The following is a 27,731-nucleotide window of genomic DNA, read 5'->3' as shown; positions in this document are numbered from 1 at the left end:
AGGCAGCGAAGAGCCAACTATCATCTGCCTGGCTGTCTCGATAAAGAAGACTCAGCAGAAATGAGACAAGAAAGAAAAACTACTTAAAAAAAAAAAAATCTCTTTTAAGTAGTCCACATTCCTCAAGCTGGAACTGCCCTCTCACCCACCCCCTTTGTGCAACCTGCATCCCCAGTGCCACATTTCAAAAGTCCAGGCCACCTCCCACCGATTTCAGCAGCAAGAACTGATTTTGTGTGCTGGGGCACCAAAGCAGCTGTGCAACATGTCCGGAAAAATATTTTTTTCTTCTCCAACATTCTCACAGCCTCAACCAACCTATGAGGGCAAGCTTCTTTTCGCACAGAACTCAACCACATGCTAAATAAAGGGAGGAAGGAATAATACCTGGGTTAGAGAGCTCTTCCTTTCCCCACCTGCCAGAGGACAAAGGATCTCAAAGAGTGGAGCCAAGAGGATTTGGGGCCATGAAAACAATAGCTCTCCAAGAGGGCAGGGACAATACTGGGCACTGTTCACATCCCTTTGCCTCCAGAGCTGGTGCACACGCATAACTTCCAAAAGGTGCTGCAGGAGTTAAACACCTGTAGAATCTCCCCCCAGTTTGGGTTTCTAATGAAGGAATAGATTGGATTAGGAATCCAATTAGAGGAATCTCCCCCTAGTTTGGGTGTCTAATGAAGGACGGATTTGATGTTGAAAAAGCACCAGGTTTACAGACCTGGGAAGCACCAGGGCATCAAGCATGTATCTTTTTGTCAGGAACCTGAGCTCAAACCCAGCTGAAAATCACAAAAGCCTCCAGGAAACTGCGTTAGGGATGAAACAGAAGCTGGTGTTTTCCTCCCAGTGCTTCACAAAGACCTAATTCATCACTGCTTTTCACCCCGTCTGGAAGGCTATCAGGGATTTCAATGCATATTCATTACTCCTTATCAACACCTATGCAGGTAAGTCAAGGTCAGGGATGACTTTCAAACGGCTCAGTCGGGATGTTCAGAAGTAACTGGTCACTTGTGCCTTTCGTCTGCTAGAAAGTCAGCACTAATGCTTTTTCATGCCTCACCAGAGTGGGTGGGAGGGGGGGGAAAAAGGAAAAAAAAAAAAAAAAAGAAAAAAAAAAAGTGCTGCACGTTTTGCATGCGCATCCCTGATGGATTTTTCGCATGCCCCTGGTCCACCAAGCCAGAGCGATGGGAGAGAGGCAGGAGCAGCCCCTCTCCTCCCCGAGCATCCCCCTCCCCTCCTCCTGGCTCTGCCCATCCCGCCGCATGCGACGACTTGACTTTCCCAGCCCCTACGTGAGAGACGTGCAGCTTGACAGGAATTTAATGGATCGCCGTCAAAAGGCCAGATGAAGGCATCACTTCGCATTCCAGCCTCCCCATTGATGAGGAAGCAGACAATCAGCCTAATTATTTCACTCACAGGCGGCAGTTTTCTGAGGATGCTCCCGGGGATGCTCCCGCTCCCTCCTCCCCGCATCATCCTCGCCTTTCCCCTCGTATTTCCACTCCCACCCGGCTTTGTGGCTCTGCTTTTTGTCGCAGGCGAGGAATTAATAGCGCCTTGAGTTTAAAATAGCCTCGAGTTAAAAAGAAATACTAAAAAAAGCTCAACAACTAGCTTCCCATCAAGCGCAGTGCCCGGCGTGGCTTGTTCCCACCCCGAGAAAAAAATAATTAGAAGCCACATTACGGTATTAATAAGCCACTCGGTGCCTTAATATGTTAAAGTATGAGAGGAATTCTCGCCTCTGAGAAACCGGGTGAATAAAGAGGTAAAAAAAAAAAAAAAAAACACAGGGAGGCTCCACGTACACGCGGGATTTCGTTCAAAGGTGCCATCCCGTGAGAAAAAAATCAATTACACGGGTACATCTGCAAAGCATGAAAGCCAGGAGACGTTTTACACCCCCTAAAAGCAAAGCCCCGTGGCAACCCAGGTGCTCAGCCTGTTGCTGAAACCCATTTCCCCAGCAGATCCTGGTGCGGAGCTGCCCTAAGGTTCAGGCATCCTTGCTGCGTGCCAGACCCATAGCCATGGGGCAACCAGGACTGGCAACGCTATAGGGTTTATTTATTTTTTTTTTTAAAGGGGAAAACTTCCCATCCAACAGAAATAAACCTCCCAAGCGACTCTGAAAGCGCCTGCTCAAGGCAAGCATTGGAAAGACTGATTCACCCAACAGCCCAAGCCACTTTCCATCCTTCGCCAGGCTGCAAAGTGCCACCTCCTCCCTCCATCCCGGCTCTGCGGATTCCTGCGACGCTTTAATTTATTAGAGTTGCACAACTGGCAGGCTGTCAGTTTAGCTGTTGGGCGAGTTAAAAGAGCTGCCTCCTGCTTGACTAGTGGATTATGAATCACGATTTGTTTTATAGTAGCAGCGGGGTGACCCAAGCGCCGGCTTTTTATGATCTATTTTGGAAGCGCAGAGGTTGGTTTTAAACGCTCCAGGTGCTCTCTGAGCTTGGAAAAAGCAAGGAAACCACTGCAGAAGTTTCAGCCCTCTCCACCACCTGCCTCTTATCTTATTCTGATACTGAAAATGCCGGCAAATAAACTCGTTTTGGAGTTCTAGAAAGCAAGCATCCTTTTTTTTTTGTATTTAGTAACTACTTCCCTGGAGGTGTTTAAGGGATGGGTGGACCAGGTGCTGAGGGACATGGTTTAGTGATTGATGGGAATGGTTGGACTCGATGATCCTGGGGATCTCTTCCAACCTGGTTATTCTATGATTCTTATAAGAGAATTCCAAGGTCTGTCAAAATCCATCACCCGAATCCTGCCTCTCCTCCCCCACCACGCAAAAAAAAAAGTAATAAATCAGGAGAAAGGTGTCAAGACATCCTGGAAATTCCAGCTGAGCTGGCACCCGGCCGCTGAGGTTAGCGACCTGCTCCTTTCCCTTTTAATCCCAGGGATGGAGGATGGAGTGGAAACGGGGACACGCGTGTCCCAGCGCCTCTCAGCACCCTGCCATGTGATGCTCGCACCTTCCTCCACCTCCCGGGATTGGAAGCGAATCACGGGATGGCAGCGGGTGGGATGCAGGAGGAGGAAATGCGGGGGTGGAGGAGGTGTGGGGGGGAGAGGGATGCTGCATGGATATTGTGGGAAAGAGAGAGGGCGTGCAAAGCGCAGGAGAAGGAGGAGGAGGGGGGGGTTCCTGCTTTCCATCCCACCCCATCCCATCCCGCAGGGATGCGGCGCTGCTCCCCTACTCACAGCGGCGGGGCAGAGCCGGCCGGTTGTCATTGGGGAGCCAGATCTTCTGGATGCGGCTCTGCGTCAGCTCCATGGGCATTTTTAAAACAAAGGTCTTTTTGCGCTGCGCGTCCACCTTGATGCGGTGCGAGGGAGTTAAAAAAAAAAAAAAATCACAGGGAGGAGGGGGGGAAAAAATGTAGGATAATAATAATAAAGGCTTTTTGTTGCAATCGTCGCTTTTGGGGGGCGTGTTGAGCAAGCGGCTGCGGCTCTTTCGGAGTCTCCTTAAGGCTTTTCGGCGGAGGAGGAAGAGGAGGGACGGGGCTTCGGGGCACAAAGCCGGCAGGAAGGGCTCGAACGCCGCGTGGTTGGAGGGGGAGCGGGCGCGGATGCGAAAAAAAAAAATTAAAAAAAATATCCCTTTTGTTTGGAGAGGGGAAAAAAAAAAAATAAATAACAAGGAGGAAAAATCTCCACGCGAGGCAGGCAGGGAAGGGCTGTCGGTGCCTGGATCCTGCGGAGAAGCGGCGAGGGAGATGACGATGCGGCTGCTCCGCTCGCGATGAGGCGGCGGGGGCAGCGGGAGCCTATTTCTAGCCGGCCCCGAGCGAGCTGCGCGGCCGCGCCCGCCCCGCGGGGCGGGGAGGAGGAGGAGGATGGAGAGAGGGGGAGGAGGAGGAGGAGGAGGAGGAGGAGGGAGGAGGCTCGGGTAGCGCTGCCGCCTGCTGCCGGTCCCCCGCACTGCAGCGCGGACAAAGGAGCGGAGCCCGGGAGCCTTTGTTCTCCTTGGAGGGGATGGATGGATGGATGGATGGATGGATGGATGGATGGATGGATGGATGGATGGATGGATGGAGCGAGCTGGGGGAGGAGGGGAAGGGGTGTACAGGTGGTCCCCGAGCTGAAACACCCCGAGGAGTTAAATATCTGAAGACACATAAGTGGAAATGAAGACCGCTTTAAAAACGAGATGAAAAATGATTAAGAAGTAGAAGGAAAATGAAAAATAATTGAAGTGGCATTGGAATTAGAAAGAGTTAAAAAGAAAATTAAGAATAGTAAAATGAAAGTAAGTTAAAAGTGAAAATGATGATAGGGAAAGTTTAAAGGAAATGGAGAAAAAAAATAATTAAAAATGAAAACTGAAAGGGGATAAAAGACAAAGAAAAGGATAAAATAAAAATAATTAAAAATGAAAATTAAAAGGGAATAAAAGACAAATATAAGAATAAAAATAATTAAAAATAAGAGAGAAAAGGAAATGAAAGAATAAAATAAAAATAAAAGACAAGGAAATAAAAGGATAAAATAAAAATAAGAAAAGGAAATAAAAGAAAAGGAAAAGAATAAAATAAAAAAGTAAATAAAGGATAAAATAAAAATAATTGAAATAAAAGAGAAAAGGAAATAAAAGGAAAGGAACAAAATAAAATAATTAAAAGACAAAAGGGAATAAAAGAAAAGGAATAAAATAAAAAATAGAAAGGGAAATAAAAGAACAAATGAAAATAATTAAAAATAAGAGACAAAAGGAATGAAAGAAAAGGAAAATAATACAATCAAACTAAAATTAAGAAAACAAAGGGGAATAAAATAAAAAGTAAATAAAAATACAAGAAAAAGATAAAAGCGAGAACCCTTAACTAGCTGCAAACTGAACTGTGAACAGCCCGAGGACCGACCGGGGGGTGGCCCGGGGGTCTCCCAGCGGCTCCGCACGTCGCGCACGTCGCTCTTGGCTCTGCGGGGCGGGACCGCGGCTGCTCCGCCCCCCCCGGCTCCGCGGGCGCGGAACGAGCGCAGAGCGGGAGCGGCGCGGGGGCTGCTCGTGGGAAGCGTCGCTGTGGGATGGGCTCCAGCACAGCTTATCAGTTTAACCCTTTACTTTTTATTCTTCACATTTTTCCTAATTTTATTATGTTCCTTATTTCATAATTTTAAGTAAAGTCATTATTTTATTATGCCCATTTGATTATTTTATCATTTTCATTATTTTATTACATTTTTATTTTATTATTTTTATTATTTTAATTTTATTTTTTCTTATTATTTATTATTTATTATTTATCTTATTACTGTAATATTATTTTCTTTTATTTTTTAATTTTTTTCACATTATTTTACTTCTGTTGTTTTATTATTTTCATTCATTTATTACTTAAATAATTATATTATTTGCATTTTTTATTTTCATTCTTTCATTCTTTAAATTATTCTATTATTTGCATCTTATTATTTGCATTTTTATTTCAATTCTTTTATTATTCAAATTATTTTATTATTTGCATTTTATTATTTTCAATTTTAATTATTTCATTATTTAAATTATTTTATTATTTTCATTTTATTATTTTCCTTGCTTCATTATCTTATTATTGTATTGACTTTATTTTATTATTTGCAGTACTTTATCAGCATATTGTACCTATCCTTACTATTATTAATGCAGTAACAGGGGTCCCTGCAAGTTACCCTTTCAACCTCAAATTAGGCTGCGAACACCAATCCAGTGATCATAACGACGCAAACAATCATAGACTCATAGAATGGTTTGGGTTGGAAGGGACCTTAAAGATCATCCAGTTCCACCTCATTGTCACAGACAGGGACACCTCCAAACCAGACCAGGTTGCTCAAGGCTCATCCAACCTGGCCTTGAACACCTCCAGGGATGGGGCATCCACAGCTTCCCTGGGCAACCTGTTCCAGTGCCTCATCACCCTCATTGTGATGAAAGGGAAACACAGAAATACAGCTGGGAATAGCGTAAAAGTGGGAGCATCTGCTTTGTTGTGGTTTAATAAAGATAATTTTGCTTGGAAATTTAAAGCCAAATAAGTAGCATCTTGAATACTTGACGTGTTCAGTAGCCTTTTTATTATACAGGGAATTTTCATCCTCTGGAAACAGACTCATGTATTTATAATGGACGTAGGAAGAACATATTTTTGGCTCTCTCCTTACATGGAGCCAAGATGGATGGAGTAAAGAAATGCACAATCGCTCCCTCTCCTACACAGGAAAAAAATATTCACAGGCAAAAAAAAAAAAAATAACTACTATGAGGGAGCTGGAAAAGAGCCAGAGATTTGAGGTGTGGGAAGAAAGAGGATGAGAGAAGTAAGCACTTCAGATGGTGAAGGTGGAGATGTAGGTTAGACATAACACTGTACACAAAATCCAACCTTGGGATAGGGCAGGAGGGTTTTTTCTTCCCCAAATCCTGGACCTTTTCCCATGGAAGGCAATAAAAATTCAGTTCGTGGCTAAACCACGAGTCAGGAGAAGGACAAAAATTCACATGATGTTACGGGACGAGGAGTCTGGGCATCCCCTCTTCCTCCAGCAGCCCGGCTCCCCTCTCCACCACCCCCACAATCTGGAAAGGAGCCTGAAAGCGAAACCCCCGCATGAATTAAAATCACAGTCACTTCAAATTAGATCCACCTAGTAATTCTTGGCTTTAAAACTCCTAAATAACTGGAGCGGAAAGCTTCAACTCCTAAATAAATGGCCTGGTTTTCAAAGGCACGAGCACCCAGCTGCTCCAAGTGAGGTCAACTGGAAGAAGCATCATTACTATTTATAAGGCGCTTTCGCCATGGGGAGAGGGTGGTGGGCAGGACATATAGGTGCACCACGAGGGTTTATTTTCCTCTCTCGAGCCGTGCTGTGCGAAAGCACAGCCCCCTATAAATAGAGCCTGCACTGGTAAATAAGCTGTTGCTCACAGCTGCTGTGAAAGGAGCCCACAGGGTGCTTAGCTCAGCGATCTTTTGAGAAATCAAGTCACCAACAGGACCAAACGCTGTTAGTAAGAGGGGTGTCAGCTCGCCGAGAGCCACCGTGGACACGGTGTCTTGCATCCTCTGCTTTGTTGGGTGATGAAAGGTGCGGAAGGGAGGAATAAATGACCCAGCGCTCACCCGAGGTGTTGGTTTACCTACTCCATCACAGGAACCTACAGGGATTTAATAAATGCAAAGGGACAGAAGTATAAACATAATGTCAGGTCTCAAAACTTGAAGATCCTGGTGAGAGATGGGAAAAAAAAAGACCTCTAGCATCTGAGGGACGGAGGCGGCAGGACCAGAAAGGTGGGAGAAGGGAGGGTGGTGCAGAGGAATGGAGTCTGATGGAAAAGGGGGAAATAAACCTGATGCTGTGAGAATGGGGCACCCACTTCTTGCAGGGTTTATAGGCTGTGGACTTCTCTGAAACACCAAAGCCAAAACTCCTCAGTTCCTTCATTCATTTCTTACTGAACTGACCTAGCAACCCACCCTGGACAGTGGAATTAAACTCTGGATCTGGCCCAAAAGTAACAATCCTAGATTAAATTCCCCATTCCCTTTGGAAGAACTGACCAGTACCAAAGGGCCACCAACCAGCCGCCCCTGGCACCCTTCCCCCAGCATCAAAATGCAGGCAACGGCAGCGACTGCTCTGGCGAGCCCCAACTCTGACTAAGCATGATTCATCCTCCTTTTCTTTCTTTTCCTTCCCCACCACTTCTAAAGGAAACTTGGAAGAGAAAGACAAGTCATGTTCACGCCTACGTTCAGTGCGTGAGGTCTCTCTTGTGAGACCTCATCTGGAGTATTGTGTCCAGTTCTGGAATTCTCAATGTAAGAAGGAGATGGAGCTGTTGGAACGGGTCCAGAGGAGGCTACAAAGATGATCAAAGGGCTGGAGCACCTTCCTTTCGAGGACAGGCTGAGAGAGTTGGGTTTGTTCAGCCTGGAGAAGAGAAGGCTCAGAGGAGACCTTATAGTGACCTTCCAGTAACTGAAAGGGGCTACAAGAAAGCTGGAGAGGGACTGTTCATAAAGACTTGTGCTGACAGGATGAGGGGGAGTGGTTATAAACTGGAGAGGGGCAGATTTAGCCTAAACATTAAGAAGAATTTCTTTACCATGAGACTGATGAGGCACTGGCACAGGTTTCCCAGGGAAGTTGTGGATGCCCCATCCCTGGAGATGTCCATGGCCAGGTTGGATGGGGCCTGAACTAGTGGGATGTCCCTGCCCATGGCAGGGGGGGTGGAACTAGATGATCTTGAAGGTCCCTTCCAACCCTAACTATTCTATGATTCTATGATTCTATGAACCATGTTCTTAGGGTGTGAGATGGAGGAGACAGGGCGCAGCGTGCATGATGCCCAGTGGGATCCAAGTCATGCAGTCCAACCCTGCACCCATCAAACCCTTTGCATGGCTAAAATTTGGAGACGGTGGCCGTGAGCTGTGCATACATCACCATAAAGCTGCAGCCATACGTATGCTGAGTTAACGGGAAGGCAGCTTGACCCCCAGCAATTTCCAGCGTGGCCTCAGTTTACCAGACTGGGACATGGGCACAAATAGTTCTCCCTGCCCTGGGACGGGGGTTGCAAAAGTCAGGCAGCAGCCACCCAAATTCTTGTTAGTGCATTAACAACACCCTCTTGCAACAGAAAATCATTCCTTTGGGCTGACTGAGGGGTATTTATATATTTATTTGGAAAAAAAAAATCCACTAAGCTCTTTGTGCTTCTGAAAAGGGATCCTGGAGAAACCAAGGAAATTGTCTGCAATGCTTTAGGGGAATTGTGGGCTTGCAATAATATTAGGGAGCAAACTAAGTGGTTGCCTTCTCCTCTCACCCTCTGGATGCTGAACTGGTTTTGCTGCTGATGGCACTTTCTTTGCAGGGTCTTGAGGTTTGTGAAAACTGCTGAGGGGTCAGGCTGGGAGGGGAGAATTTTGCAAAGGCTGATAGAAAGTGTTTGGGCTTGGAGGGGTGGATGGAATTCACAATCCTTTGTGTCTGCAAGTTTCAATCACTTCAGCCCTTGCAGGTATTTCAAATATGAGAATGAATAAACAAGGAGCAAAGTGCGAACTGTACCTTTATCATCGAGATATCACATCTCTTTCTCCTTATCTCATGCCCTTTCTCATCCTGCCCAAGCCCTGCTGCCAGGGTGGCCACAATGAGTTCCTGCATCAGCCCCTGTAACACATCTGGGTATCTGAGCCACGGAAAAAAGCATTCTCAATCTTCTCAACAAGATGGGTTTCCCTTCCTCATTTCTTGCCTTTCACCTCCCCTGCCCTTTCAATCTCATGCTCATGTTCCTCCGCAACAGCATCAAACCTGCAGCATCAACCCCGCTGCTGCCAAAGAGAAACAGAAATGGGGCAAAATTGTTTCTCCACAGTATTATTTCCAGGCGGGTTTTCCTGCGGTGATTATGGGATGCTGCTCAGCATGGGACTTGCAGTCCCCTACCCTGAAATTAAAGGAGAGCTCCCGATTGACACCTCTCAAGCCTGCAACCGAGAGGGCTGAATCCTGCCTAGGGTGCAGGGTTAGGGCAAGGCAGGGAACATCGCGTGCTGGGGCTGTCCCTGAGCCATCCCTCAAATACAGGAGAAAAACACACGCTCCTCCGTCCCGGGACAAAGCGTCCAGTTTTTCACACTATTTCACACTGTAACTGGACCTGACGTGCTCATGAAACATCTTCCTTCCCCAATTGTAAGAAATTCAGCTGGTTGCTATCAACAGCTGAGACCTGAGATCAGAGGAGCAAGCACCCAGAGCTGCCGCATGCACGCCCTTGGTGCAGCTTTCCTTAAAAATAGCTGCAAGCAGAGAAGGGGAAAATTCAAAGGAGTTCAGTCTCTGACGCTGAGAAACAAGTGCTGAGTCCAAAAGGGGGAACTCCCCACAGGGGCACAGGGCATCGCACAGCCCTGCTGTGTAAGCCCCAATCAAACATTATACCCAGAGCTGATCTTGACTTTCCTGGCAGCCAAGAGGCAGGAAAAGCCACAAAGGGGTTGCAGAATTCATGGGGGCAGTTTTCCCAGTGCTTAAGTAAAAATCAGCTCTTGTGCACATGACCTCTCTTGAAAGGATGGGTACTACCCAGGCAGTAAAAAAAAAAAACAACATAATTTTACTGTCCTTTGATTAAAAAAAAAAAAAAAAGAGGCTCCCTATAGGGTTTTTCTACTTTTTCAGCCATATCCAACCATGCAGGACACTGGTTGCTTTTGCTCAGCCCTCTGCTCTGAGCCCTTCCGTGTGCTGTCACCGTCACACGCAGTGCAAGACAGAAACTATTTCAGGGACAGTAAATCCTGCCTGAAGCCAACCCTCTGTCATGCTATGCTGTCAAGCCTTGCTTAAAGTAATTTCTTTATTTTAATTCCATTTCATTTAGGAGCCCTCAAACCTAGTTTCTTTTGAGCTGGCAGATTTGTGCCCTTACTGGAGGAGTTATAATCGAGTGAGCTTAAGGTAGATAGGAAAGGAATTGGGAGAGCTGCAAATGCATTGCCTGGGCCAAAATCAATATGGGGAAAAAGGAAGGATGAAAGCCTGGATTTAACCCTGATTCCCCAAGTCAGAGACAAAATCAGCCAAGGATTCCTCCATCATCCCCAGAGCGAGTTGGGTGCCCTGGACTGTGCTCAGGTCTTGGAGGGTCCCTGGGAAGAACCGATAAGGCTCAAGGACAAAGATGAGGAGGTATAAATGGGTGTCCAGTAGCCAGGATTGATGACCCCAAAGGAACCTCTGAGGTCTGATGACTCCCAAGGTGCCTCCTGGCCCAATGTTCTTATTTAAAATCCCAGTGAAGGGGTTACATCTCTGATTTTTGAGAATTACACTCAGTAATTCTCAAGAAAATAAATTTGAAAATAACGTTCTGAACCTGCAACGTCCATTGGAGCAGGGGCATTTCTCAACACTGGCCGGTCTGCTCAGAAACGGGTCCAGAAGGATTGAGCAATGTCCTGTGAAAGTTCCTGACCTTACAAGACTACTGCAAAACAAAACTCACCCCATGAACGTGCTAAATCATCAAGATAATTGACTCCATAGGTTGCAAAGACAAATATGGGGTTTTAAAAACGGTTAGAGGGTAATTAGATGGCAAGAGGTTGGGGATATTTCAGTCTTGGAAATCTGATACCGATTCTCCTTTAAATGAGATCTCTCTGCAGAATTTCAGACTTGATTCCAACAGAAAGGATCAAAGAGGATGGATCACTCAGAGAGCCAAAATTCAGGTTTTGGCACTATCAGTGGCTCCAAAGAGCCACTATTCACATTATCCTAACACTGGGTTGTCCCTCCTGTTCCCAGATACTTTTAATTACATCAGAGGAATGCATCCCCCTCTGTGATTTTAGGGTGTGAAATACCCCACAGAAAGATCCATGATTGATTTAGGCTACAATTCCACAAGATGTTAAACTTGACTTTAGGTTACCTTGTCCCTAAGAAAGATGCCACAACCATCTGTGACAAGGCACCAATCTGGCACAAAAATACTGCTGGTTTGAAAGCAAAGTGTGTTTACAGGGTTAACCCATCTCCCACCTGCGAGATGAGACATTATTCATCCTGCTTCTACCAGCATTAGCCTTGTCTATGTTACTGTAATACCTTCTCCAGAAAAATCAGCAGACGTACTGCTAAAATACACCTGATCCAGGCCTAATTTGTGCTGGAAAGTGATGCAGCAAGTTGGAATCCAGCAGGAAGGAATTAAAATCCCAGCCCTCCTCTAAGCGCAGTTTGTAATAGGAACTATTTCCACGGAGGTGTCCAGTGGCTTAAGTTTGTTGTGTTCATGAAGAGCTTAATTCCCACTCCTGTAGTGCTATATTTGGGATGCAGCTTTGGGATGCAGCTCTCCCTCTCCTGCCTGCAGACCCTTAGCAATAGATATGAAACCCCCAATGGATGAGGCTTTTCAGCCCATTTAAGGTGGAAGATGCTCACCCTCCGGAAATCACAACCTGTCATTATCCCTTGGACTTTGCTATTGAACTGTTTCCTAACATCTCATTAACACCCACCTTTCATTAAGAGCCTGGATCATTATCTCATCATTGCAGGTTATTAACTCAAACAATGGCAAAGGCTGTGGCCTTTCATTCTGGGGCTGACTCACCTTATGATGTAAGAAGCCCATATCAGTGACAACCTCAGCATTGCCATGGTGACCAAGAGGCTTCGAAAGAGCTGTAGGCAATGATATCATGAAGTCAGATACCTGGAAGATGCTGGGGAATCTCTTCAAAGTAATGCAAGAAGAATACAGACCTCTCAGGCTGAAAACATGGTATTTTGTCTTCCTACTGATCCAGAAGGAGGTGCTTATGGCCAGCAGCAACATGCACTGGATTAATCACAGCCTAGGGAAAAAAGTATTTTCTTATCCCTGCTGTCAACCCCCACTAATACCAGTTCAGAGCCTGATACAGGGGCTTTTCATCAAAAAGCCATCCTACAAAGCAGCATCCCAGTGTTGCAAAGAGTGTTCTGTCCTAAACACTTTGATAAGCCATCAGCAGAACCAACCAACACTCGTTAATATTCAATGAAACAGCAGAACTTGTACTAAGTAAACGATCAAAGCACTCAATCTGATGTAAGGGATGTCTTGGACATCTGGACTGAAGAAAGACATATTAAACCAGGTCTTGTCAACAAGAATGTCAGTTTGGCAGAGGAACATAAGAAACCCACTTCCAGAAGCAGCCCCCATAATCACTGAGCATGCATAGTAGAGAACTTGTGCAATGCAATCACCTGTAGCTTTTGTAATAAATGGAGTGCAGAGGTTCCTGTGAAGGGTGCTAAGAGCCGTGGAAACCCACTGAGCACCCAGACTTGCACAACTTTAATGAAATCAGTGCCACAGCTTGGTCTGTGAGACTGACTCTTCACATGCTGGGTAACAAATCCAATTTTTCCAACAACACCAGGAGGATTTGCACCGCCTGGGAGGCTCAGGTCGAAATATTCCCTGAAGGGTATTGAGCAGGGAGGAGGGATTGCAGGCCTGCACAACCCCTGTTGAGTCTGCATCTATCCACAGCAAAGCTATAGGTAGTATTTGGGAAGGATTTATGTTGCTTTGGGTGTCTACACCTTTGACTACTTCTAACATCACATTCCCTCTTGTCCTGTCCCCTGTCACTTGGGAGAAGAGGCCAGCTCCCTCCTCTCCACAATTTCCTTTCAGGTAGTTGTAGAGAGCAATGAGGTCTCCCCTCAGCCTCCTCTTCTCCAGGCTAAACACCCCCAGCTCTCTCAGCTGCTCCTCATAAGGCCTGTTCTCCAGCCCCCTCACCAGCTTCGTTGCTCTTCTCTGGACTCGCTCCAGAGCCTCAACATCCTTCTTGTGGTGAGGGGCCCGGAACTGGACACTCCCAGAGCAATTCACCTGCCCTGCTGTGGATATTAATTTTAAACCAGGATGAGATGCGTCTTGAAGGTGTTTGTAGCCTGTGAGCACGGAGCGAGTCCTCAGTGCTGTCTGCATCCAAAGCCATCTGACGCACACCTCGGTGAGCTCCAGCACGAGCTGACCCAAAACACAATTCCCTGTTCAATCCAGAGCCCCACGTATGGAGGAAGAGTAACACTTTGATGAGGAGGTGCATTTCGAAACTGCGTACGTGCTGAGGATCTTTCCACCCACACCCTTGTGAGCACGTCTGCCGTATCGACAACCCACTTGTCCCTGGTTCCTCACGGGGCTGGGATCATGGAGGCAATAGCAGGTGATGGTTGTCTTAACAGTGTCCTACAGATCTCAACCCCATCCAAGAAAAACCACTTTGAGAACCAACACCACTGCTTGGGTTGAGCTGTTCTGTAGATCAGCCTCCCCAAGGTTTCACCTCTCCATTCAACTGATGGAAACCACAAGGCATCAAGAGGTGAGGTCTAAGTGTCCCACTTCTTCAGGCTGTTACCCTGTGTTTTTAAACATGAGGTCTGCACGATCTGCTTTTAGAAGGTCTGTGAAAGACAACTAAGAGGGAAGGCATGTGATCAATAAAGTGAAATTTAGAATAGGAAGATCCACATCTACACTGAAAAATTCCCACAGACCAAGCAACTGAAAAGCCATTTTGAGATGGCAAAGATTTCTGAATTCTCTGCACCAGGAACAAAAATGTTCAAGAGATGAAAGACAGATTGAGGCTCAGCCCTTCACACAGCAGACGTCTCAGCAGTCAGTTTGAGTTTCCATATCTTTTGCTGGAGCTCTTTACAGTCAAAACTTCTCCCAAGTAACCTTTCATATCTCTGATTTCCTAACAACACTCCTAACCAATTTTTGGAGCCAAATCACTGGAATCAGATCACATGAATTGCTGGAATGCAGAAGTTAAATAGCCAGAATTTCTTATCAGCGCTTTCTTAAATTTTTCTGCTTATAGGGCAAATACTTCTATATATCTCATTCCTAGTAGATGGTTTTAATTTGTGCATTTGGTTTAATCTTTTCCATGTCATGGCTAAGAAAAAAAGAATGGCTAAAATTGTCCAAAAATATCTACAGAATTTGTTTCTTCTTTCTCCAATATTTTCCAATCAGACATGAAAAATATTAACGGGAAATTTCTCTGGAATTTTGGGACAAGCTGAAAAAATTGGAGGAGATTGCTGCCAACATATTTTCTCAAATGCATTTAGATTTTCCAACCCACAATTACAAACTGTTAACAGCTCCTGGGGGAAAAAAAAGAAAATTCAGCTGATTGTTTAGATTTCTGCCCTGGAGTTAACAAAAGGCATCTGTTATTGCCCTACAGTAACAAATACCTGGCAAGTTGGTAGAGATCACGAGGGGAGATGCTGCGCTTCGTAGCATCAAGGAGTGCCCCAGCTTCTGCCCAAAACAGCTGCTGTCACTTCAGCTGAGAGCCAGAGCCATGAGGGGATCACACAGGTGGAATCACACATTGGCTGTTGACCATGAGTCGACCCAACAAATAGGATGGAGAAGGGGGAAAACCACTTCTATTGCATCTGCCTCAGTATTTCTGGCAACACGGCTCACTGGGGAATCACAACACAAACCCTATGCCCCAAATAGGGTTCAGTTTTTAATTCTTGCTCCTTGAATACCAAACAAATGACCCCAGGAGACATGGGCACACCCTGCTCGTTCATCCCTACCATCCCCATATGCTCCTGTGCACCGTGCCGGTGTGTCCGTGCTTCTCTGCTTGCACCTCCCTTGGCTGACGCCTGTGGTGACAGTAAGGTCAGAGTGAGAGTTTCACATTTCCCAGCCCGGCTGTTTACCCAGCGCTCAGGCTGAATTAAAGCAACTGCTAGAGAGTGCCCTGAGTCAACAAGAGATCTAACAGCCACCCAACTCCAAGGCAGGCTCTCCTGCCAACTTCCCAATAAAGAAACAGAACTGGGCTCAGGCTCAAGGCGTGACCTTCCTTCACTCCGTGTTGTGTATTTATTGCCTGAGCTTGGATAATCCAAAGCACCTCAGTGACAGGCATATTGTTTCCACTGCTGGATGAAGGTGCCTGTGATGCCTTGTAGGTCAGACGGATGTTTGAGTTGCCCAGCCTGTGTGTTGAGCCAACAGGAGCTGCAGCCTGTATCCATCAGGATGCTGAGACCCACAGTGATTTGCATGGTCAGAACTCAGTGCAAGGGGACCCATCAGCATGGGTCTGGGGTGAAGGCAGAGGTAACTAGAGGGCCACAGTAGCTGCAGTCCGTCATATCTGAAGGGCATGCTCAAAGCACAGCCCCTCCCTGTCCTGCCTAAAACACAGATGCTTATTCCAGAGCTGACCAGCTAAATAGCCCTGAAAACCCATCTCATGCACAGTCCAATCCAGCCTTCCACACCTGGACAAGCATAACTCCCTTGAACACGTGCAGGTGCACACGCATCCACCTCGATCCCTGGCAACCCATGCTGCTACTGCCTTCGAATGCTAGTCAAAAATCTGGTCCTTTTGCATTCAGGCACAGTCATCGATGAACTGGGGTGACTAAGACTTGATGCTGGCACATGCCAGCCTCATCCCACATCTGTCTTGTCTTGTCTTGTCTTGTCTTGTCTTGTCTTGTCTTGTCTTGTCTTGTCTTGTCTTGTCTTGTCTTCTCTTCTCTTCTCTTCTCTTCTCTTCTCTTCTCTTCTCTTCTCTTCTCTTCTCTTCTCTTCTCTTCTCTTCTCTTCTCTTCTCTTCTCTTCTCTTCTCTTCTCTTCTTTGCAGCCAGGCCGTTAGCCACCAAGGCCACCTGACCCTATCACTGTAAGCACAGCACGGCAGGACATCCAACAGCCCAAGCCAGAAAAGGCAACCTGAGGATTTCCCAAATTTGGGCTGGTAAAGTCATACCTGAAAAAAAAGAGCTCTTCCCACCCTCATATCCTCCACCAAGAAGTTGCAACAGCTATAAACCATCTAGTGGGTTATTAATTTGCACTAATGTTCTTGACTTGGGTTAGTTTCTGAGCAGCTCATCTGCACCCAAAAACTACAAGAAGAAGAAAGGGAGAGGGGAAATGCAGCAGCAAACAGGGGCGATTTCACATTTAAGAGGCTTTCACCAAAGGCTTTGGTGACTGCATTCCCCCATATACCCATTCATAGCTGCTACGAGGTAGAAAACCCTTCACTGCCTTTGGCAAATCAACCTTGGAGAAATAAACAAACAAAATAAAATATCACTGCTGGCAGGTGCCTCTTCTCTATCAACTTGTCCTGCTCAGGTTAGTTCAACAACATGGAGATTTCAGCGGTGAAGCCACTTCTGATTCCTTTTTCTTACCCCAAAACCTCATTTTCAGCTGTAAACAGGATCCAGCCATTCAGCTGGAAAACACAAAGGCTGGAGGGGAAAAAAAAAAACCCAACCTTTTTTATTTCTTTATTGTTTTTATTTTTGCAAAAGGGGTGTTGATTCACGAGCATGGATCCATCCCCAAAACAGTGGTGTGGATCCAAAACACTGCCAGGGGTAGAGTGGTGGCTTTATTGAGCTGCACAAGCTCAAATCACAGCCTCAGCCATGTCTTACAGTTCCTGTTAGAAATATCTTGCTAATAAGGAGGATTTCTAAGAAAATCAGTGACATGGATTAAAAAATAGTCAAACCTTTAGATTTCTGCACCAGGCATGTTAGAAGCTCTTGTTGGCATCAAAGCGGAATGCTTGCCTGGGTCATACCTGGGATGAAAGGATGAGTTTCCTCCAAATGACTTTATATTGGTGACTAAGGAGCTTTTATTCTCCACTTGTGCAGGGTAACCTGGTGGTGGTTGTTTGCATTTTTAAGGGCAGAACAATCTGGTCTCCCAGGCACGGAAAACAGCAGCGTGGCTCTGTGCCAGTTGCTCGGTCCTGCCCTCAAGCTCATGAGCAAGACACGCGCAGCGCAACCCATCCTGCTGCTGACCCTTCAGCAGAAGCAGCCGGAGCATCCCGGCTCTGGAGAGACTGAAACTGGGAAGTCACATCCCCCATGGGGCTTGTGGCCAGGTCTGGGTGTGGGAGGCAGGATGCTCAGTTCTCCTCCCAGTACTGCTGGGAGAAAAACATCTCCCATCCCAATGTACTATCCCCTTTGTTTACCAGGCTCAGCTGTTCTCCAGGTTTCCTGGAAAACAGCTGGAAAGCCCAGCGGCCCCCCAGCACTGGTGATATGTGTTCATGCCCTTTTCGCCTGTCTCCAGAGAAGGCTGCAGCTGTTGGGAGGGACAGTGGCAGCGCTGGGTGACGGCGAGGTCAGGGAAGCGGAGCGCAGCAGCGTTTCCTCCCAGTGTGCATGCGAAGGGGGCATGCACAGCCCGTGCGGCTTCCCAGGGATGGCACGTGCTGGCTGCCCTGCGTCCCCACCGTCCCTCTCGGGCAGTCAAGCATGAGCTCCCGCCTGCGGCCACGTGCCAATGGACCGTGCATGGCCAAAAGAGAAATAAATCAGCAAACAAGTTTACCTCGCTCTCCTGCAAAAGGCTCCCCCCGCACCAGGTTGGACAAACAAGAACCAGAGCTGACTGCCAAGGCGTCACAGAGGGGAATAAATCAGGTCATCTGGAGGGTTTGCAGGCATTAAACACCAGCCCTGCTATGTCCCTTCCCAAATGCCGGATGCTAAGGGCTGCCGGTCCCTCCTGGCGAGCACAAACTAGGGCTGGGGCTGCACAGGAACACAACAGCACCTCATTGTCCCAGAGGATTTATTGTCACCCCTTCCACAGCCTTGAAACAGCATAATTTCTTCCCAAGCCATATCACAGTGAGATATTTGTCTCCATTTCTAGACGTGTTTAAGACCAAGCTGGATGGGGCTTTGATCAACCTGATGTTGTGGAAGGTGTCCCTGCCCATGGCAGGGGTGCTGGAAGTGGATGATCTTTAAGGTCCCTTCCAATACAAACCATTCTATGATTCTATATTTGCCCACCTCAGACTCCCCATCCTGCCCTCAAGTAACCTATTCCAAGGGTGTGCAAAGCATTCCCTGATTTCCAACCCAGATCTTCCTAGGTGGGGTTTTAACACCCTGTTCCTACCCATACCGGTTGATTTTCAAGCTCCACGTTGCACTATGCCCAGGGAGGTGGTTGAGTCACCTTCCCTGGCGGTGTTTAAGGGACAGGTGGATGAGGTGCTGAGGGGCATGGGTTAGTATTTGATAGGAATGGTTGGACTCGATGATCTGATGGGTCTTTTCCAACCTGGTGATTCTATGATTCTATGATTCTAGGATTCTATGACTGGACCAGAAATGCACACCAAAATCTACCAATGCTGCAGGATGCTTGGGCACAGCCAGGTTCGATGCAGACAGCGCTGGATCTGCAGGTAAAAGCAACTAAATCCACAACTTCCACAGCCTCCAGTCTGTCACTGCACCCTCCCATGCCTCAGTTTCCCTTGCAGCAAGTGATAAAGCTGGAAATCATCCAACGAGGACTGAAAGACTTGTTGGGAGAGGGGTACTAAATAAAATCTCATCAGCCAACTATGAACAGCATGTTACCCCTGGAATAAAAATAATAATAATGAAAAACCAAAAGGAAAGCCCGATTCCAGGGTGTTTTAACATGAGGATTGTATAGAATATGGAGGAGGTTGCTTTTTCTGGCCTGGATGGTGCTGGTTCCTCAGAACCTGGGAAGGGCACATCTCACTCTGGCCACTGTGCTTTTTGGAAGAGGTTTAATCTGGGATAAGAGAGCGGGCAACGCCAAGGAGATGTTTCCAGAGTAGGATATATGGTAAAGTGCAAAATGAAATTGATTTTGTGCTTCAGGAAGGAGAAAACTGGAGTGGAAAATGTGGGAATAGCTTTTAGTCTGAAAAAGGATGCTACAAAGAAAGCAAGAGCTGTCCTTTATTTGAGGTAGATACAGGAAAAATTGCCCAAATATTGGAAAGCCTGATATTTCTTGGGAGGATGAGGAATCCCCCCAGGGGAACACACAAGGGAAACTTGAAACTGCTTGTACAGATTTGATCTTGACTCCCAGCTGGGGTCTATCCTCCATCCCCCTTTTATTTTTTTCAGGCTTAAAATGTTGTTATGCAGGGAGGGAAAAAGCGGGGTGCCCTACAGAGACGTGCATGCCTGCACGTGCGTGTGTGCATGCACACACCAGGCAAACAGGGATCACACCTTGCCAGCTGCTGGTTTTGAAATCCTCCCACATCCCTCCAAGAAATCCCGTGGTCATCTGATTTAAAGCCTTTGGAGTTGTCGTACGCCGAGATTAATTACTTCATCGTTGAGGGTGTGTTAGGGAAGGGTTCAGCATCCCAGCCACCGTGCCGGCGTGGCCTCCTGATGGCAAAGGAAACATCAGAGGTGATGGGATGCCAGGTGGAGAAGTGGTCCTGGGGGTGAGGGTGGTGTGATTGGAGTGCTGGGGCGAAGCTCAAGTCCACGATGACCTTCCTATGGAGGACCCTTCTTCATGAGCCAAGCCCAGAAAAGCTCAGCCAGGTGGGATTTTCCTGTGCAACATGGCCAGCAAGCCTGGTCTTCAGCCGGTGGCATGGAGAGAAAGCACCAGTGTCATGCCAGTACATGTTGACCATGTAAAACCAACAAAGGCAAGTTCTTCTCCATTCAGGCAGGAGGGAGGCAGGACACCAAAAGGCGGGTTATTCCAGCATCCCAAGTTGCTCAGGAGTTGCTGGCCCTGGGGAGGCAGTTACAGGCATATCTGCCTGCTCACAGGTTAGGAGATGAGGAGATGCTGAGATGCTATCAGCAGCTGCATCTTTATGTGGTTTCAATTCCCAGACTCAGGAAGTCTGAGAGGCTGTAACAACCCATCTCTTCTCACTGGCAGGTTTCTGTGAAGCAATTGGGGTGCAGAGTGCATCCTTAAAACCCTCACTGGACTTGACAGCTCCTCCATAGTAGCAGATATAACTTTACAAGCCTCCTACCTCAGTTTCCAAGTTGGGTAGTGGTCCCACCTCTGGCTGGTGGCAGCAAAGTACCTCCCCACCACAGCCTGGTGTGTCTTCTGCACTAACACCATGAAACATGGTGAGTTTTGCTGCTTAGCTGGACATGACCCCAGGAGCACCAGCGAGAACACGACCACTAGGCACGGTGGCTTCTTAAACCCCTTAAAAACCCTCATGAGTGATCATAAATGCTAAAGAAAGCATGATGTTAAAGAGGTGGTGGAGAGGTCATGCTCACCAAGTGCTTTTGTGGAGCTGCAGGGAGCAAGAACATTGTGGGACAGGTGTGATGCAAGGGACAGACACCTGCTCCTTTGGGTCATTAACTTGTGTTTCACTCAAGAGGCTGGTGAAGCAAAAGGGAATGAAATAAAACCGAGAGCCAGAAAGAAAATACCCGAGCAAGAAACACCAACCAGGGGGCAAAGCAGGACACGAGTGGGTTTCCGGCCTTCCAGGAAAGGTGTTCATTGAAAACAAAGTGATGCTTTGACTCAGTCATCAGCCTGTGAGTCAGGAGAGCCAGGGCCAGCTCTGCTGCACATTTCCTCCTTGCCCTTTGAGCAGATGGCTGTGAGCAGATGCCTACGCCGTCACCGGGACAACCCCCATAAAGAGCTGTGACAGGCAGGACAACCCCATAGCAGCTCCGGACTCCACATCCGTGTCACTTGGAGGCACAGCTCATCAGCACGCATAAATCCTCCCCGGAGCCTTTGATGGGAAACGCTGAATAAAAGTTTTCAAAGGCTGCCAGGAAACCACAACATCGAGAAGTGACGGGTGATGTGACCAACAAATGCAGCAGCACGTGAATTCCTAGGGCATTGCCAGCAAGCCAGAAAGCAGCCCAAAGTGAAAAAAATTATCCCTTTTAACACCAAAAAGCTGCAGAAAGGCAAATCTCTGTAATCACTGTGCAAAAGCAGGTAGTTTCCCATCAGAGGGTGTTACAACCTGACTATCTGCAGGAGTTGTGATATCAAGGAAGTGCTCAATAGAGAAGGGGTGATACAGCAGAAATAGTAATGCGACGATGTGGCACTGTCCTGCCCTCTCCCTTCATGCTCACATGCAAAAGGCACCTCTGCTAACGCTAACAAGAGCCTCCTTGATCTTAGCAAGCACAAATGAGACCAAAAGACATCAAAACTTCTGCTAACACAGAGGGAAAAAGCTTAGTAATAAAGAGAAGTATTGTTATACGAGCTGGGCTGTTTACTTAATTCTCCTACCACGCAGCTGGAAATGCTTGGTGGCAGAAATAACCTCCAGAACATCACCCCCACTAGGACATTTCTCCTGCCTAAATAGTTCCTGTTATAACTTTCCTTGCTGTATAATAACTTCTGCCACTTTTGAAGAGGAGCTGCTTGCAGGAGGTTGCTCTGATGGTCACCAGCAGAGAGAAGCCAGGGAAGGGTAGGTATCAGCAGGGCTTTGTGCAGGTCTGCCAGGTGTTCTCCACTCAGTGTCATGGGATGCTGCAAACCTACATGCAGACAAACACCCCATAGTGGCTGGGATGTGGTGGCTGAGGGATGTCCAACATAGTGCATCTACAGTGATGTCAGTAGATGCGACACAGGGTGAGGTCTCTTTGCAGAGAAGCTCCGTGCCTTGCAAGCATCCGAGGGCTGGATTTGGGAGCTGCTATTTCAGAGTCTCCAAGTTCTCCAAATGTTACAGAAGAAATCTTGCCAAAGTTTATACACCACACCGAGAATCATATTCACTTCACCCAAGACTTCACTGCCAGGACCAAGGTCCATAAGCAGCAGGTGGCTCCGGTCAACCGATGGGTGCCCATTTTGTCTCTCTTAACCACTCTCACTTACTGTCTCTCTCTCTGTTGAGTTTCTCCTGTTGGCTCAGCCCTAGGTTTCACTAGGCAGAGTCTCTGACATGAATCACTTCAGGCTAATTGATGGATGGTACAGGCTCCAGCTCCACCTGGGTGCCACGGGAGGGGGACCATGAACAAAACAACTCCTGAGCAATTATACCTTACAAGCCAAGTTCCTATCCTCCATGTGCTCTACACATGCTGTCCACGTGACAGCTGGTACAATAGGTGTTCCAGGCAGTGGGGATTTTCCATTATTCATTAAGTTCTTTCCTTGTCTTTGGGCAGGCTGTCTCTTTTCTTATCTTTAAGGTTTGCAGTTTGAGTAGCTTGCTTATTTTCTGGCTTGAACTGGCTCTGGGACCTTCTTTTGTGTAACTCGGTAAAAGTTCAGCATAAGTTAACCATATCTATGAGTAGCTCACAGTTTGTAGCCTTCACAGGTTCAGTTACTAATGCTAAGCAAGTTCTGCTGTGTCTCCTGCTATCACTGGTTACTTGGGAGAAGAGACCAGCATCCACCTCAATAGAACCTCCTTTCAGGTAGTTGTAGAGAGTGATAAGGTCTCCCCCCCAGCCTCCTTCTCTCAAGGAAGATGCTGCACAGGATCCAATGCTGGTCCATCATGCCCATGGTGCTTCTGATGTCTACCTTGCTATGAGTCCTTCCCATTTATTTTGCGAAGACAGCATGCTCAGCACAACCTGCTCATCCAAGCTTTGCTTCTGCCTGGGATCGCCCTGGTGTTGCAGAACCTCAGCCAATGTCCATGTCAGCAGAGTCCCTTTGCAGGAACACAGCGTCCACCGTTGCCTCTCCAAACCGCAGCCCATGTCCATCCAGGCCCACATCTGCCACCAGCATAATCCACTTTCGCAGTCCCAGAGAAGACCATCAACAGATAAAATCAACTCCAGCCACCAACCCCCTCATCAAACAGCTCCCCTGAATCCTCTTTCTTGTCTGATTCAAGCCAACCACAACAACACAGGATCCTTTGTTCACACGAAGAGTAACATGCTGGAGTCCTCAGCACAGGAAGGACATGGATCTATTCAAGCAACTTCAGAGGAGGCCACAAAGATGATCAGAGGGCTGAGCACCTCTATGAAGAGACGCTAAGAGAGTTGGGGTTGTTCAGCCTAGAGAAGAGAAACCTCCTTATAGCAGCCTTCCACCACATAAAAGGGCTACAGGAAAGCTGGGAAGGGATTCTTTATCAGGGAGCAAAGGGATAGGATGAGGGGTAACAGTTTTAAACTCAGAGAAGGGAGATTTACATTAGATACTAGGAAGAAGTTCTTTCCTCTGAGGGTGGTGAGGCACTGGCACAGGTTGCGTAGAGGAGTCATGCTTGCCCCAGCCCTGGAGGTGTTTAAGAGCAAATTGGATGAGGCTTTGAGCAACTTTATCTAGGTGAAGATGTCCCTGCCCATGGCAGGGGTGTTGGATGATCTTTAAGGTCCCTTCCAACCCAAACCATTCTATGTTTCTATGCCCTGATCATCCAAGCAGCGCCCAGCACGTCCCGCCCGTATCCAACAGCTCAAAACCAGCCTACATCTTCATGTGTTTCCATAAATATATATATATATATTCATGGTACCTGGTTCTTCTATGATTCTATGATTCTAAGTACCTTGCACCACGCATCCACCATGCCCTTGCCAGCTGTCTAACGCCTGTACACATACCCTCAGGAGTCAGTTGCTCCCAGCATCGTGCATTCAAGCTCTGCTCGCTGTCTTCCAGTCTTATCTCCAGCTGCTTTGCAGCCAGCAACACCACCAGAGTTTCATTTGTCCTTTGACAAATGACAAACATCCCACTCTGGCAATATCCCGGCTGCTTATCACCTGCATGCTCCCAGCCTTCCTTGTGTCAGCCACGGTAATTAAATCATATTTTTCAGGTGGAGCAAAGGGCATTTTAGGTGAAAGATCCCAAGACTTCCTGCCAGGAGAGTTGTTGTCATGGATGGCAAGGACAGCGGCACTGCCAGGGATCAGGACTTTCTCCAGCACTCCCAGATGATGCTTTGATGCTGTGAGAAATTAACTCCTGCCTTAAGCTCATTCCTTCTAGGTGTCCTCGAGCATCTCTGCTAGAATTACCTTTCTTTAATAGCCAAAACTGCCAAATGCCTTGAGGTTGGCTAAAGGTACAGATATGAAGTGCAGATCCGGGGGCGATGCCACTGGCTCTGATGCCCAGAGAGAATGGAGACAGAACAGAGCCAAGGCAATAAGGATTTAGCACAGATGTGACAGGGAGACCTGAGAAAGTGATACCAAAGCTGCAAGCAGTGAAACACCGGCAGAGCTAGGGTGGAGTTTGCATTTTACTCCCCAGGATATTCCGTTTCCACATGCAGGGGTGTACAAAGACAGCTCTGGGCCTCCAAAATGCAAATCCCAACGCGTCTACGTGCCTCAAGCTGCCTGGGCTTTGCAGAGCAGCAACCTTCAGGCAGAGACTCATCTTTGCACCCCAGATCTGGATGGCAGTGAGCAAGCCCTGGAGTGAGACGCTGCCCCCAGAAAGCCCCCAAAGGAAAGCTCAGTCTCCTTGCTGAGCTGGCCAGAGTCCCAGTTCTCCTCTGGGAAGATTAGGCAGGCATCCTGACTCTGATCAGGCTGAGGCCACCACCTTCAGCATGGATTTTTAATACAGTAAGTTGAATTACAGGGAAAATATCTTCATGCCTTAATTTCCTGCAAACTAATGATATGCACAACTCACCCTGTGCAGCTTTTGAAGGGCAGCCAGAAGACCGTGCTCTCCACAACCTTCCTGCCTGGTGGCTTATAGATGTGCCCATGGGAAGCGCAGGCAGCCCAACTGCAGCAACCGAGCAGTGCTCTAGGCACAGCTGGTCACACGGAGTCCCACCAACCCAACAGGGTGATTTCACCTGGGGTCACATCTACACAGACTGCAACCAGGCCTTACAGACACTCTTTACAAGCATTGTCATGGCCAAACCCACAGTCTAAGTGGGTCTTACAGACTCCATCTGCAAGAAGAAGGGGTCCTTGGTGGGTTCTGCAGCGTGAGCTGAGCACACACATGCACAAGCAATGGACAAAACCCATCCATGCTGGCCTCTGTGTCATGTTGGATCTTCCCAAGGTGGACCTGCAAACTGATGCAGGGAGCTGCTGGCCACTGCTCTGACATTTCAAGGTTGACCTCTAGAGGAGATAACTCCGTGTGGGTGACACAGTGGTCTCAGAATCAAATTGTCCATAGCAGGGTGCTGGGGACTTGCAGGTTAGCTGCACCCCAGGTATCTAGTGGTGACAGCAGGCTTGGGATGGTGCTCCAGAAAGTAGCATCTCCTCCCTGGGTGAGGTGTGCTTAGCAAGACCGCATGGAAGTGCATCCTCATTACTGCAAATCCACCTTGTGTCCCCAGGGGCTGGAGACCTGCCCACTGTTTTTTATCACTGGGATCCCTACTGAGGCTGCAGCGGGGCCATGTGAGCTGCCCTCCAACACGGGAAGCTCATGAGTTGTTTAGCCTGGAGAAGAGGAGGCTGAGGGGAGACCTCATTGCTCTCTACAACTACCTGAAAGGAGGTTGTGGAGAGGAGGGTGCTGGCCTCTTCTCCCAAGTGACAGGGGACAAGAGGGAATGGCCTCAAACTCCACCAGGGGAGGTTTAGGCTGAACGTTAGGAAAAAAATTTTCACAGAAAGGGTCATTGGGCCCTGGAACAGGCTGCCCAGGGAGGTGGTTGAGTCACCATCCCTGGAGGTGTTTAAGAGACAGGTGGACGAGGTGCTGTGGGGCATGGTTTCATGTTTGATAAGAATGGTTGGACTCGATGATCTGGTGAGTCTCTTCTAACCTGGTGATTCTATGATTCTATGATTGTTCCCCAGACTCTCTGTGCTCACCCGCAAGGACTCAGCACTTTTAAAGCCTGATGCTCTCTGCTTTTCTCCACCCCCCCACCCCCCAACATCTCTCCTTCTGCTCTAAATGCATCCGTTTATCACCCAAAATTAAATCAAGATCTGAAGTCTGCTACACTGTCAAGATGTGAGGGTGTGAACCACATCACGCTTCATTGAGCCTTAAAAGGCAACATAAATCTCCGCGCCTGAGATCATGGGCTCTGTGAACATCACTGCGGGCAAACTGTCACACACTCAGAACATCCTCCCCAGAGCGAGGACAGGGGAGAAGAACAAACACAGCCCCCTCTCTCAAATTTTCATGCCCTCTGTGCAGCCCTTTTATGCCGTGGCAGCATCCGTGTGTAACATCTCTGCAGCGGTACCCTCTGCCCCATCACAGCACTGGCTGCCCACCAGTCCAGAGACACCGATCCACTTCAGCGAAGCACCTATGTTGGATGCTGAGCAGCATCTTCTCCCAGTGTCCTTGCACATCCTGACGTAACCTTGCCTCCCCTGGATTTGTGTCTCTCTTGGAGAAGACCTTTTCCCCCTCCATTTCTCCTCTGAATACAGCTGCTAGGACAACAGGCCACCACGAGCATCCTGCTCTGTGTACCACATGCCCCTCTGGGATGAGAAGGAGGTGATGTAAGGACCTCTGCTTCACAGAAGCCTGGAGAAGATAGGAAAATCATTCATCCCTCCATGGAACAGCACAAGAGCAGCTGTCAGAGCTTTAGGTCTCATAGCTAGGTCCTTCACTTAAAGTCCTTCACTTTAGGTCCTTCACTTTACATCTCATAGCTAGGTCCTACACTGCCAAGCCAGGAGATCTCAAGGGGAGATTCCTGCCAGCTGCTGGCATGGAGTTTTTGAGAAATTAGATGGTTTGAGACGCAGATCAGAGTGAAAGAGGGCCGCTCAGGTTGGGTACCCCTCTCAAAAGCCGTTTACCTCCCTGGTCTCTCCTCCCAGGCCCCCAGAGGCACAAGTCCTCCTGCTGAGCATCTCCCAAGGACAACCACAAATGCACGCAGGTTGTCAGTTCTCAGCCTGCATCATCCAGAACAACCCCCCAGCAGCAACCTGCTGCCCAGAAACGTTCTGCTTCCTTCTCATCCTCAGCCCCTGCACCACCCAGAGCATCTTACTCCCCCAGAGCAGGGACAGACCAAAAAACCGCACAGCCAAGGGCAGGTGGAGGGGACACAGCTGCCCTTTGCAGGCTGCATTTCTATTCTCCCACCCCAGCATCGTGGGGTGTCCTCCCCTAAAAGCCAGAGGTGCAACAAAGCCGGGCAGAGCCCACCCCTGGTCCCCCAGGTCCTCCCAGCACCCCGGGATGCTGCCTCTCCATCCATCCCTACCTTTGCGGAACGGCATGGGGCGAGCAGGAGGAGCTTCGCTCTTAAATATATCTATTTCTTCTTCATTTATAGTTTCTTTCTTCCTCTTCCTTCTTCTTTTAGAAGGAAACGGACATATTTGGGCAAAGCCCG

At 47.8% G+C, this 27,731-nt stretch overlaps 1 protein-coding gene across 7 annotated transcripts in view; it reads right to left on the bottom strand.

Moving 5' to 3' along the window:
- PFKFB3 (6-phosphofructo-2-kinase/fructose-2,6-biphosphatase 3) overlaps positions 1–27,731 on the bottom strand; it is a 45,137-nt gene extending 17,406 nt beyond the window's left edge. For 3 of the 7 annotated variants that reach the window (XR_011337629.1, XR_011337624.1, XM_069859243.1), the window contains exon 1: positions 3,232–4,096. Coding sequence is in view for 5 of the 7 variants with exons in the window: in XM_069859243.1 (XP_069715344.1) it covers positions 3,232–3,310 (79 nt within the window). In the remaining 2 variants the exon portion in view is untranslated. Of the gene's footprint in view, positions 1–3,231; positions 4,098–27,599 lie in introns of those variants that run through there. The other 4 variants (XM_069859075.1, XM_069859416.1, XM_069859508.1 and 1 more) reach the window with 3 other exon arrangements.

This window comes from Phaenicophaeus curvirostris, chromosome 1 (assembly GCF_032191515.1).
Source record: "Phaenicophaeus curvirostris isolate KB17595 chromosome 1, BPBGC_Pcur_1.0, whole genome shotgun sequence".
In the NCBI taxonomy this organism is placed as follows: Eukaryota; Metazoa; Chordata; class Aves; order Cuculiformes; family Cuculidae; genus Phaenicophaeus; species Phaenicophaeus curvirostris.
This window is presented reverse-complemented; position numbering and strand designations above follow the sequence as displayed.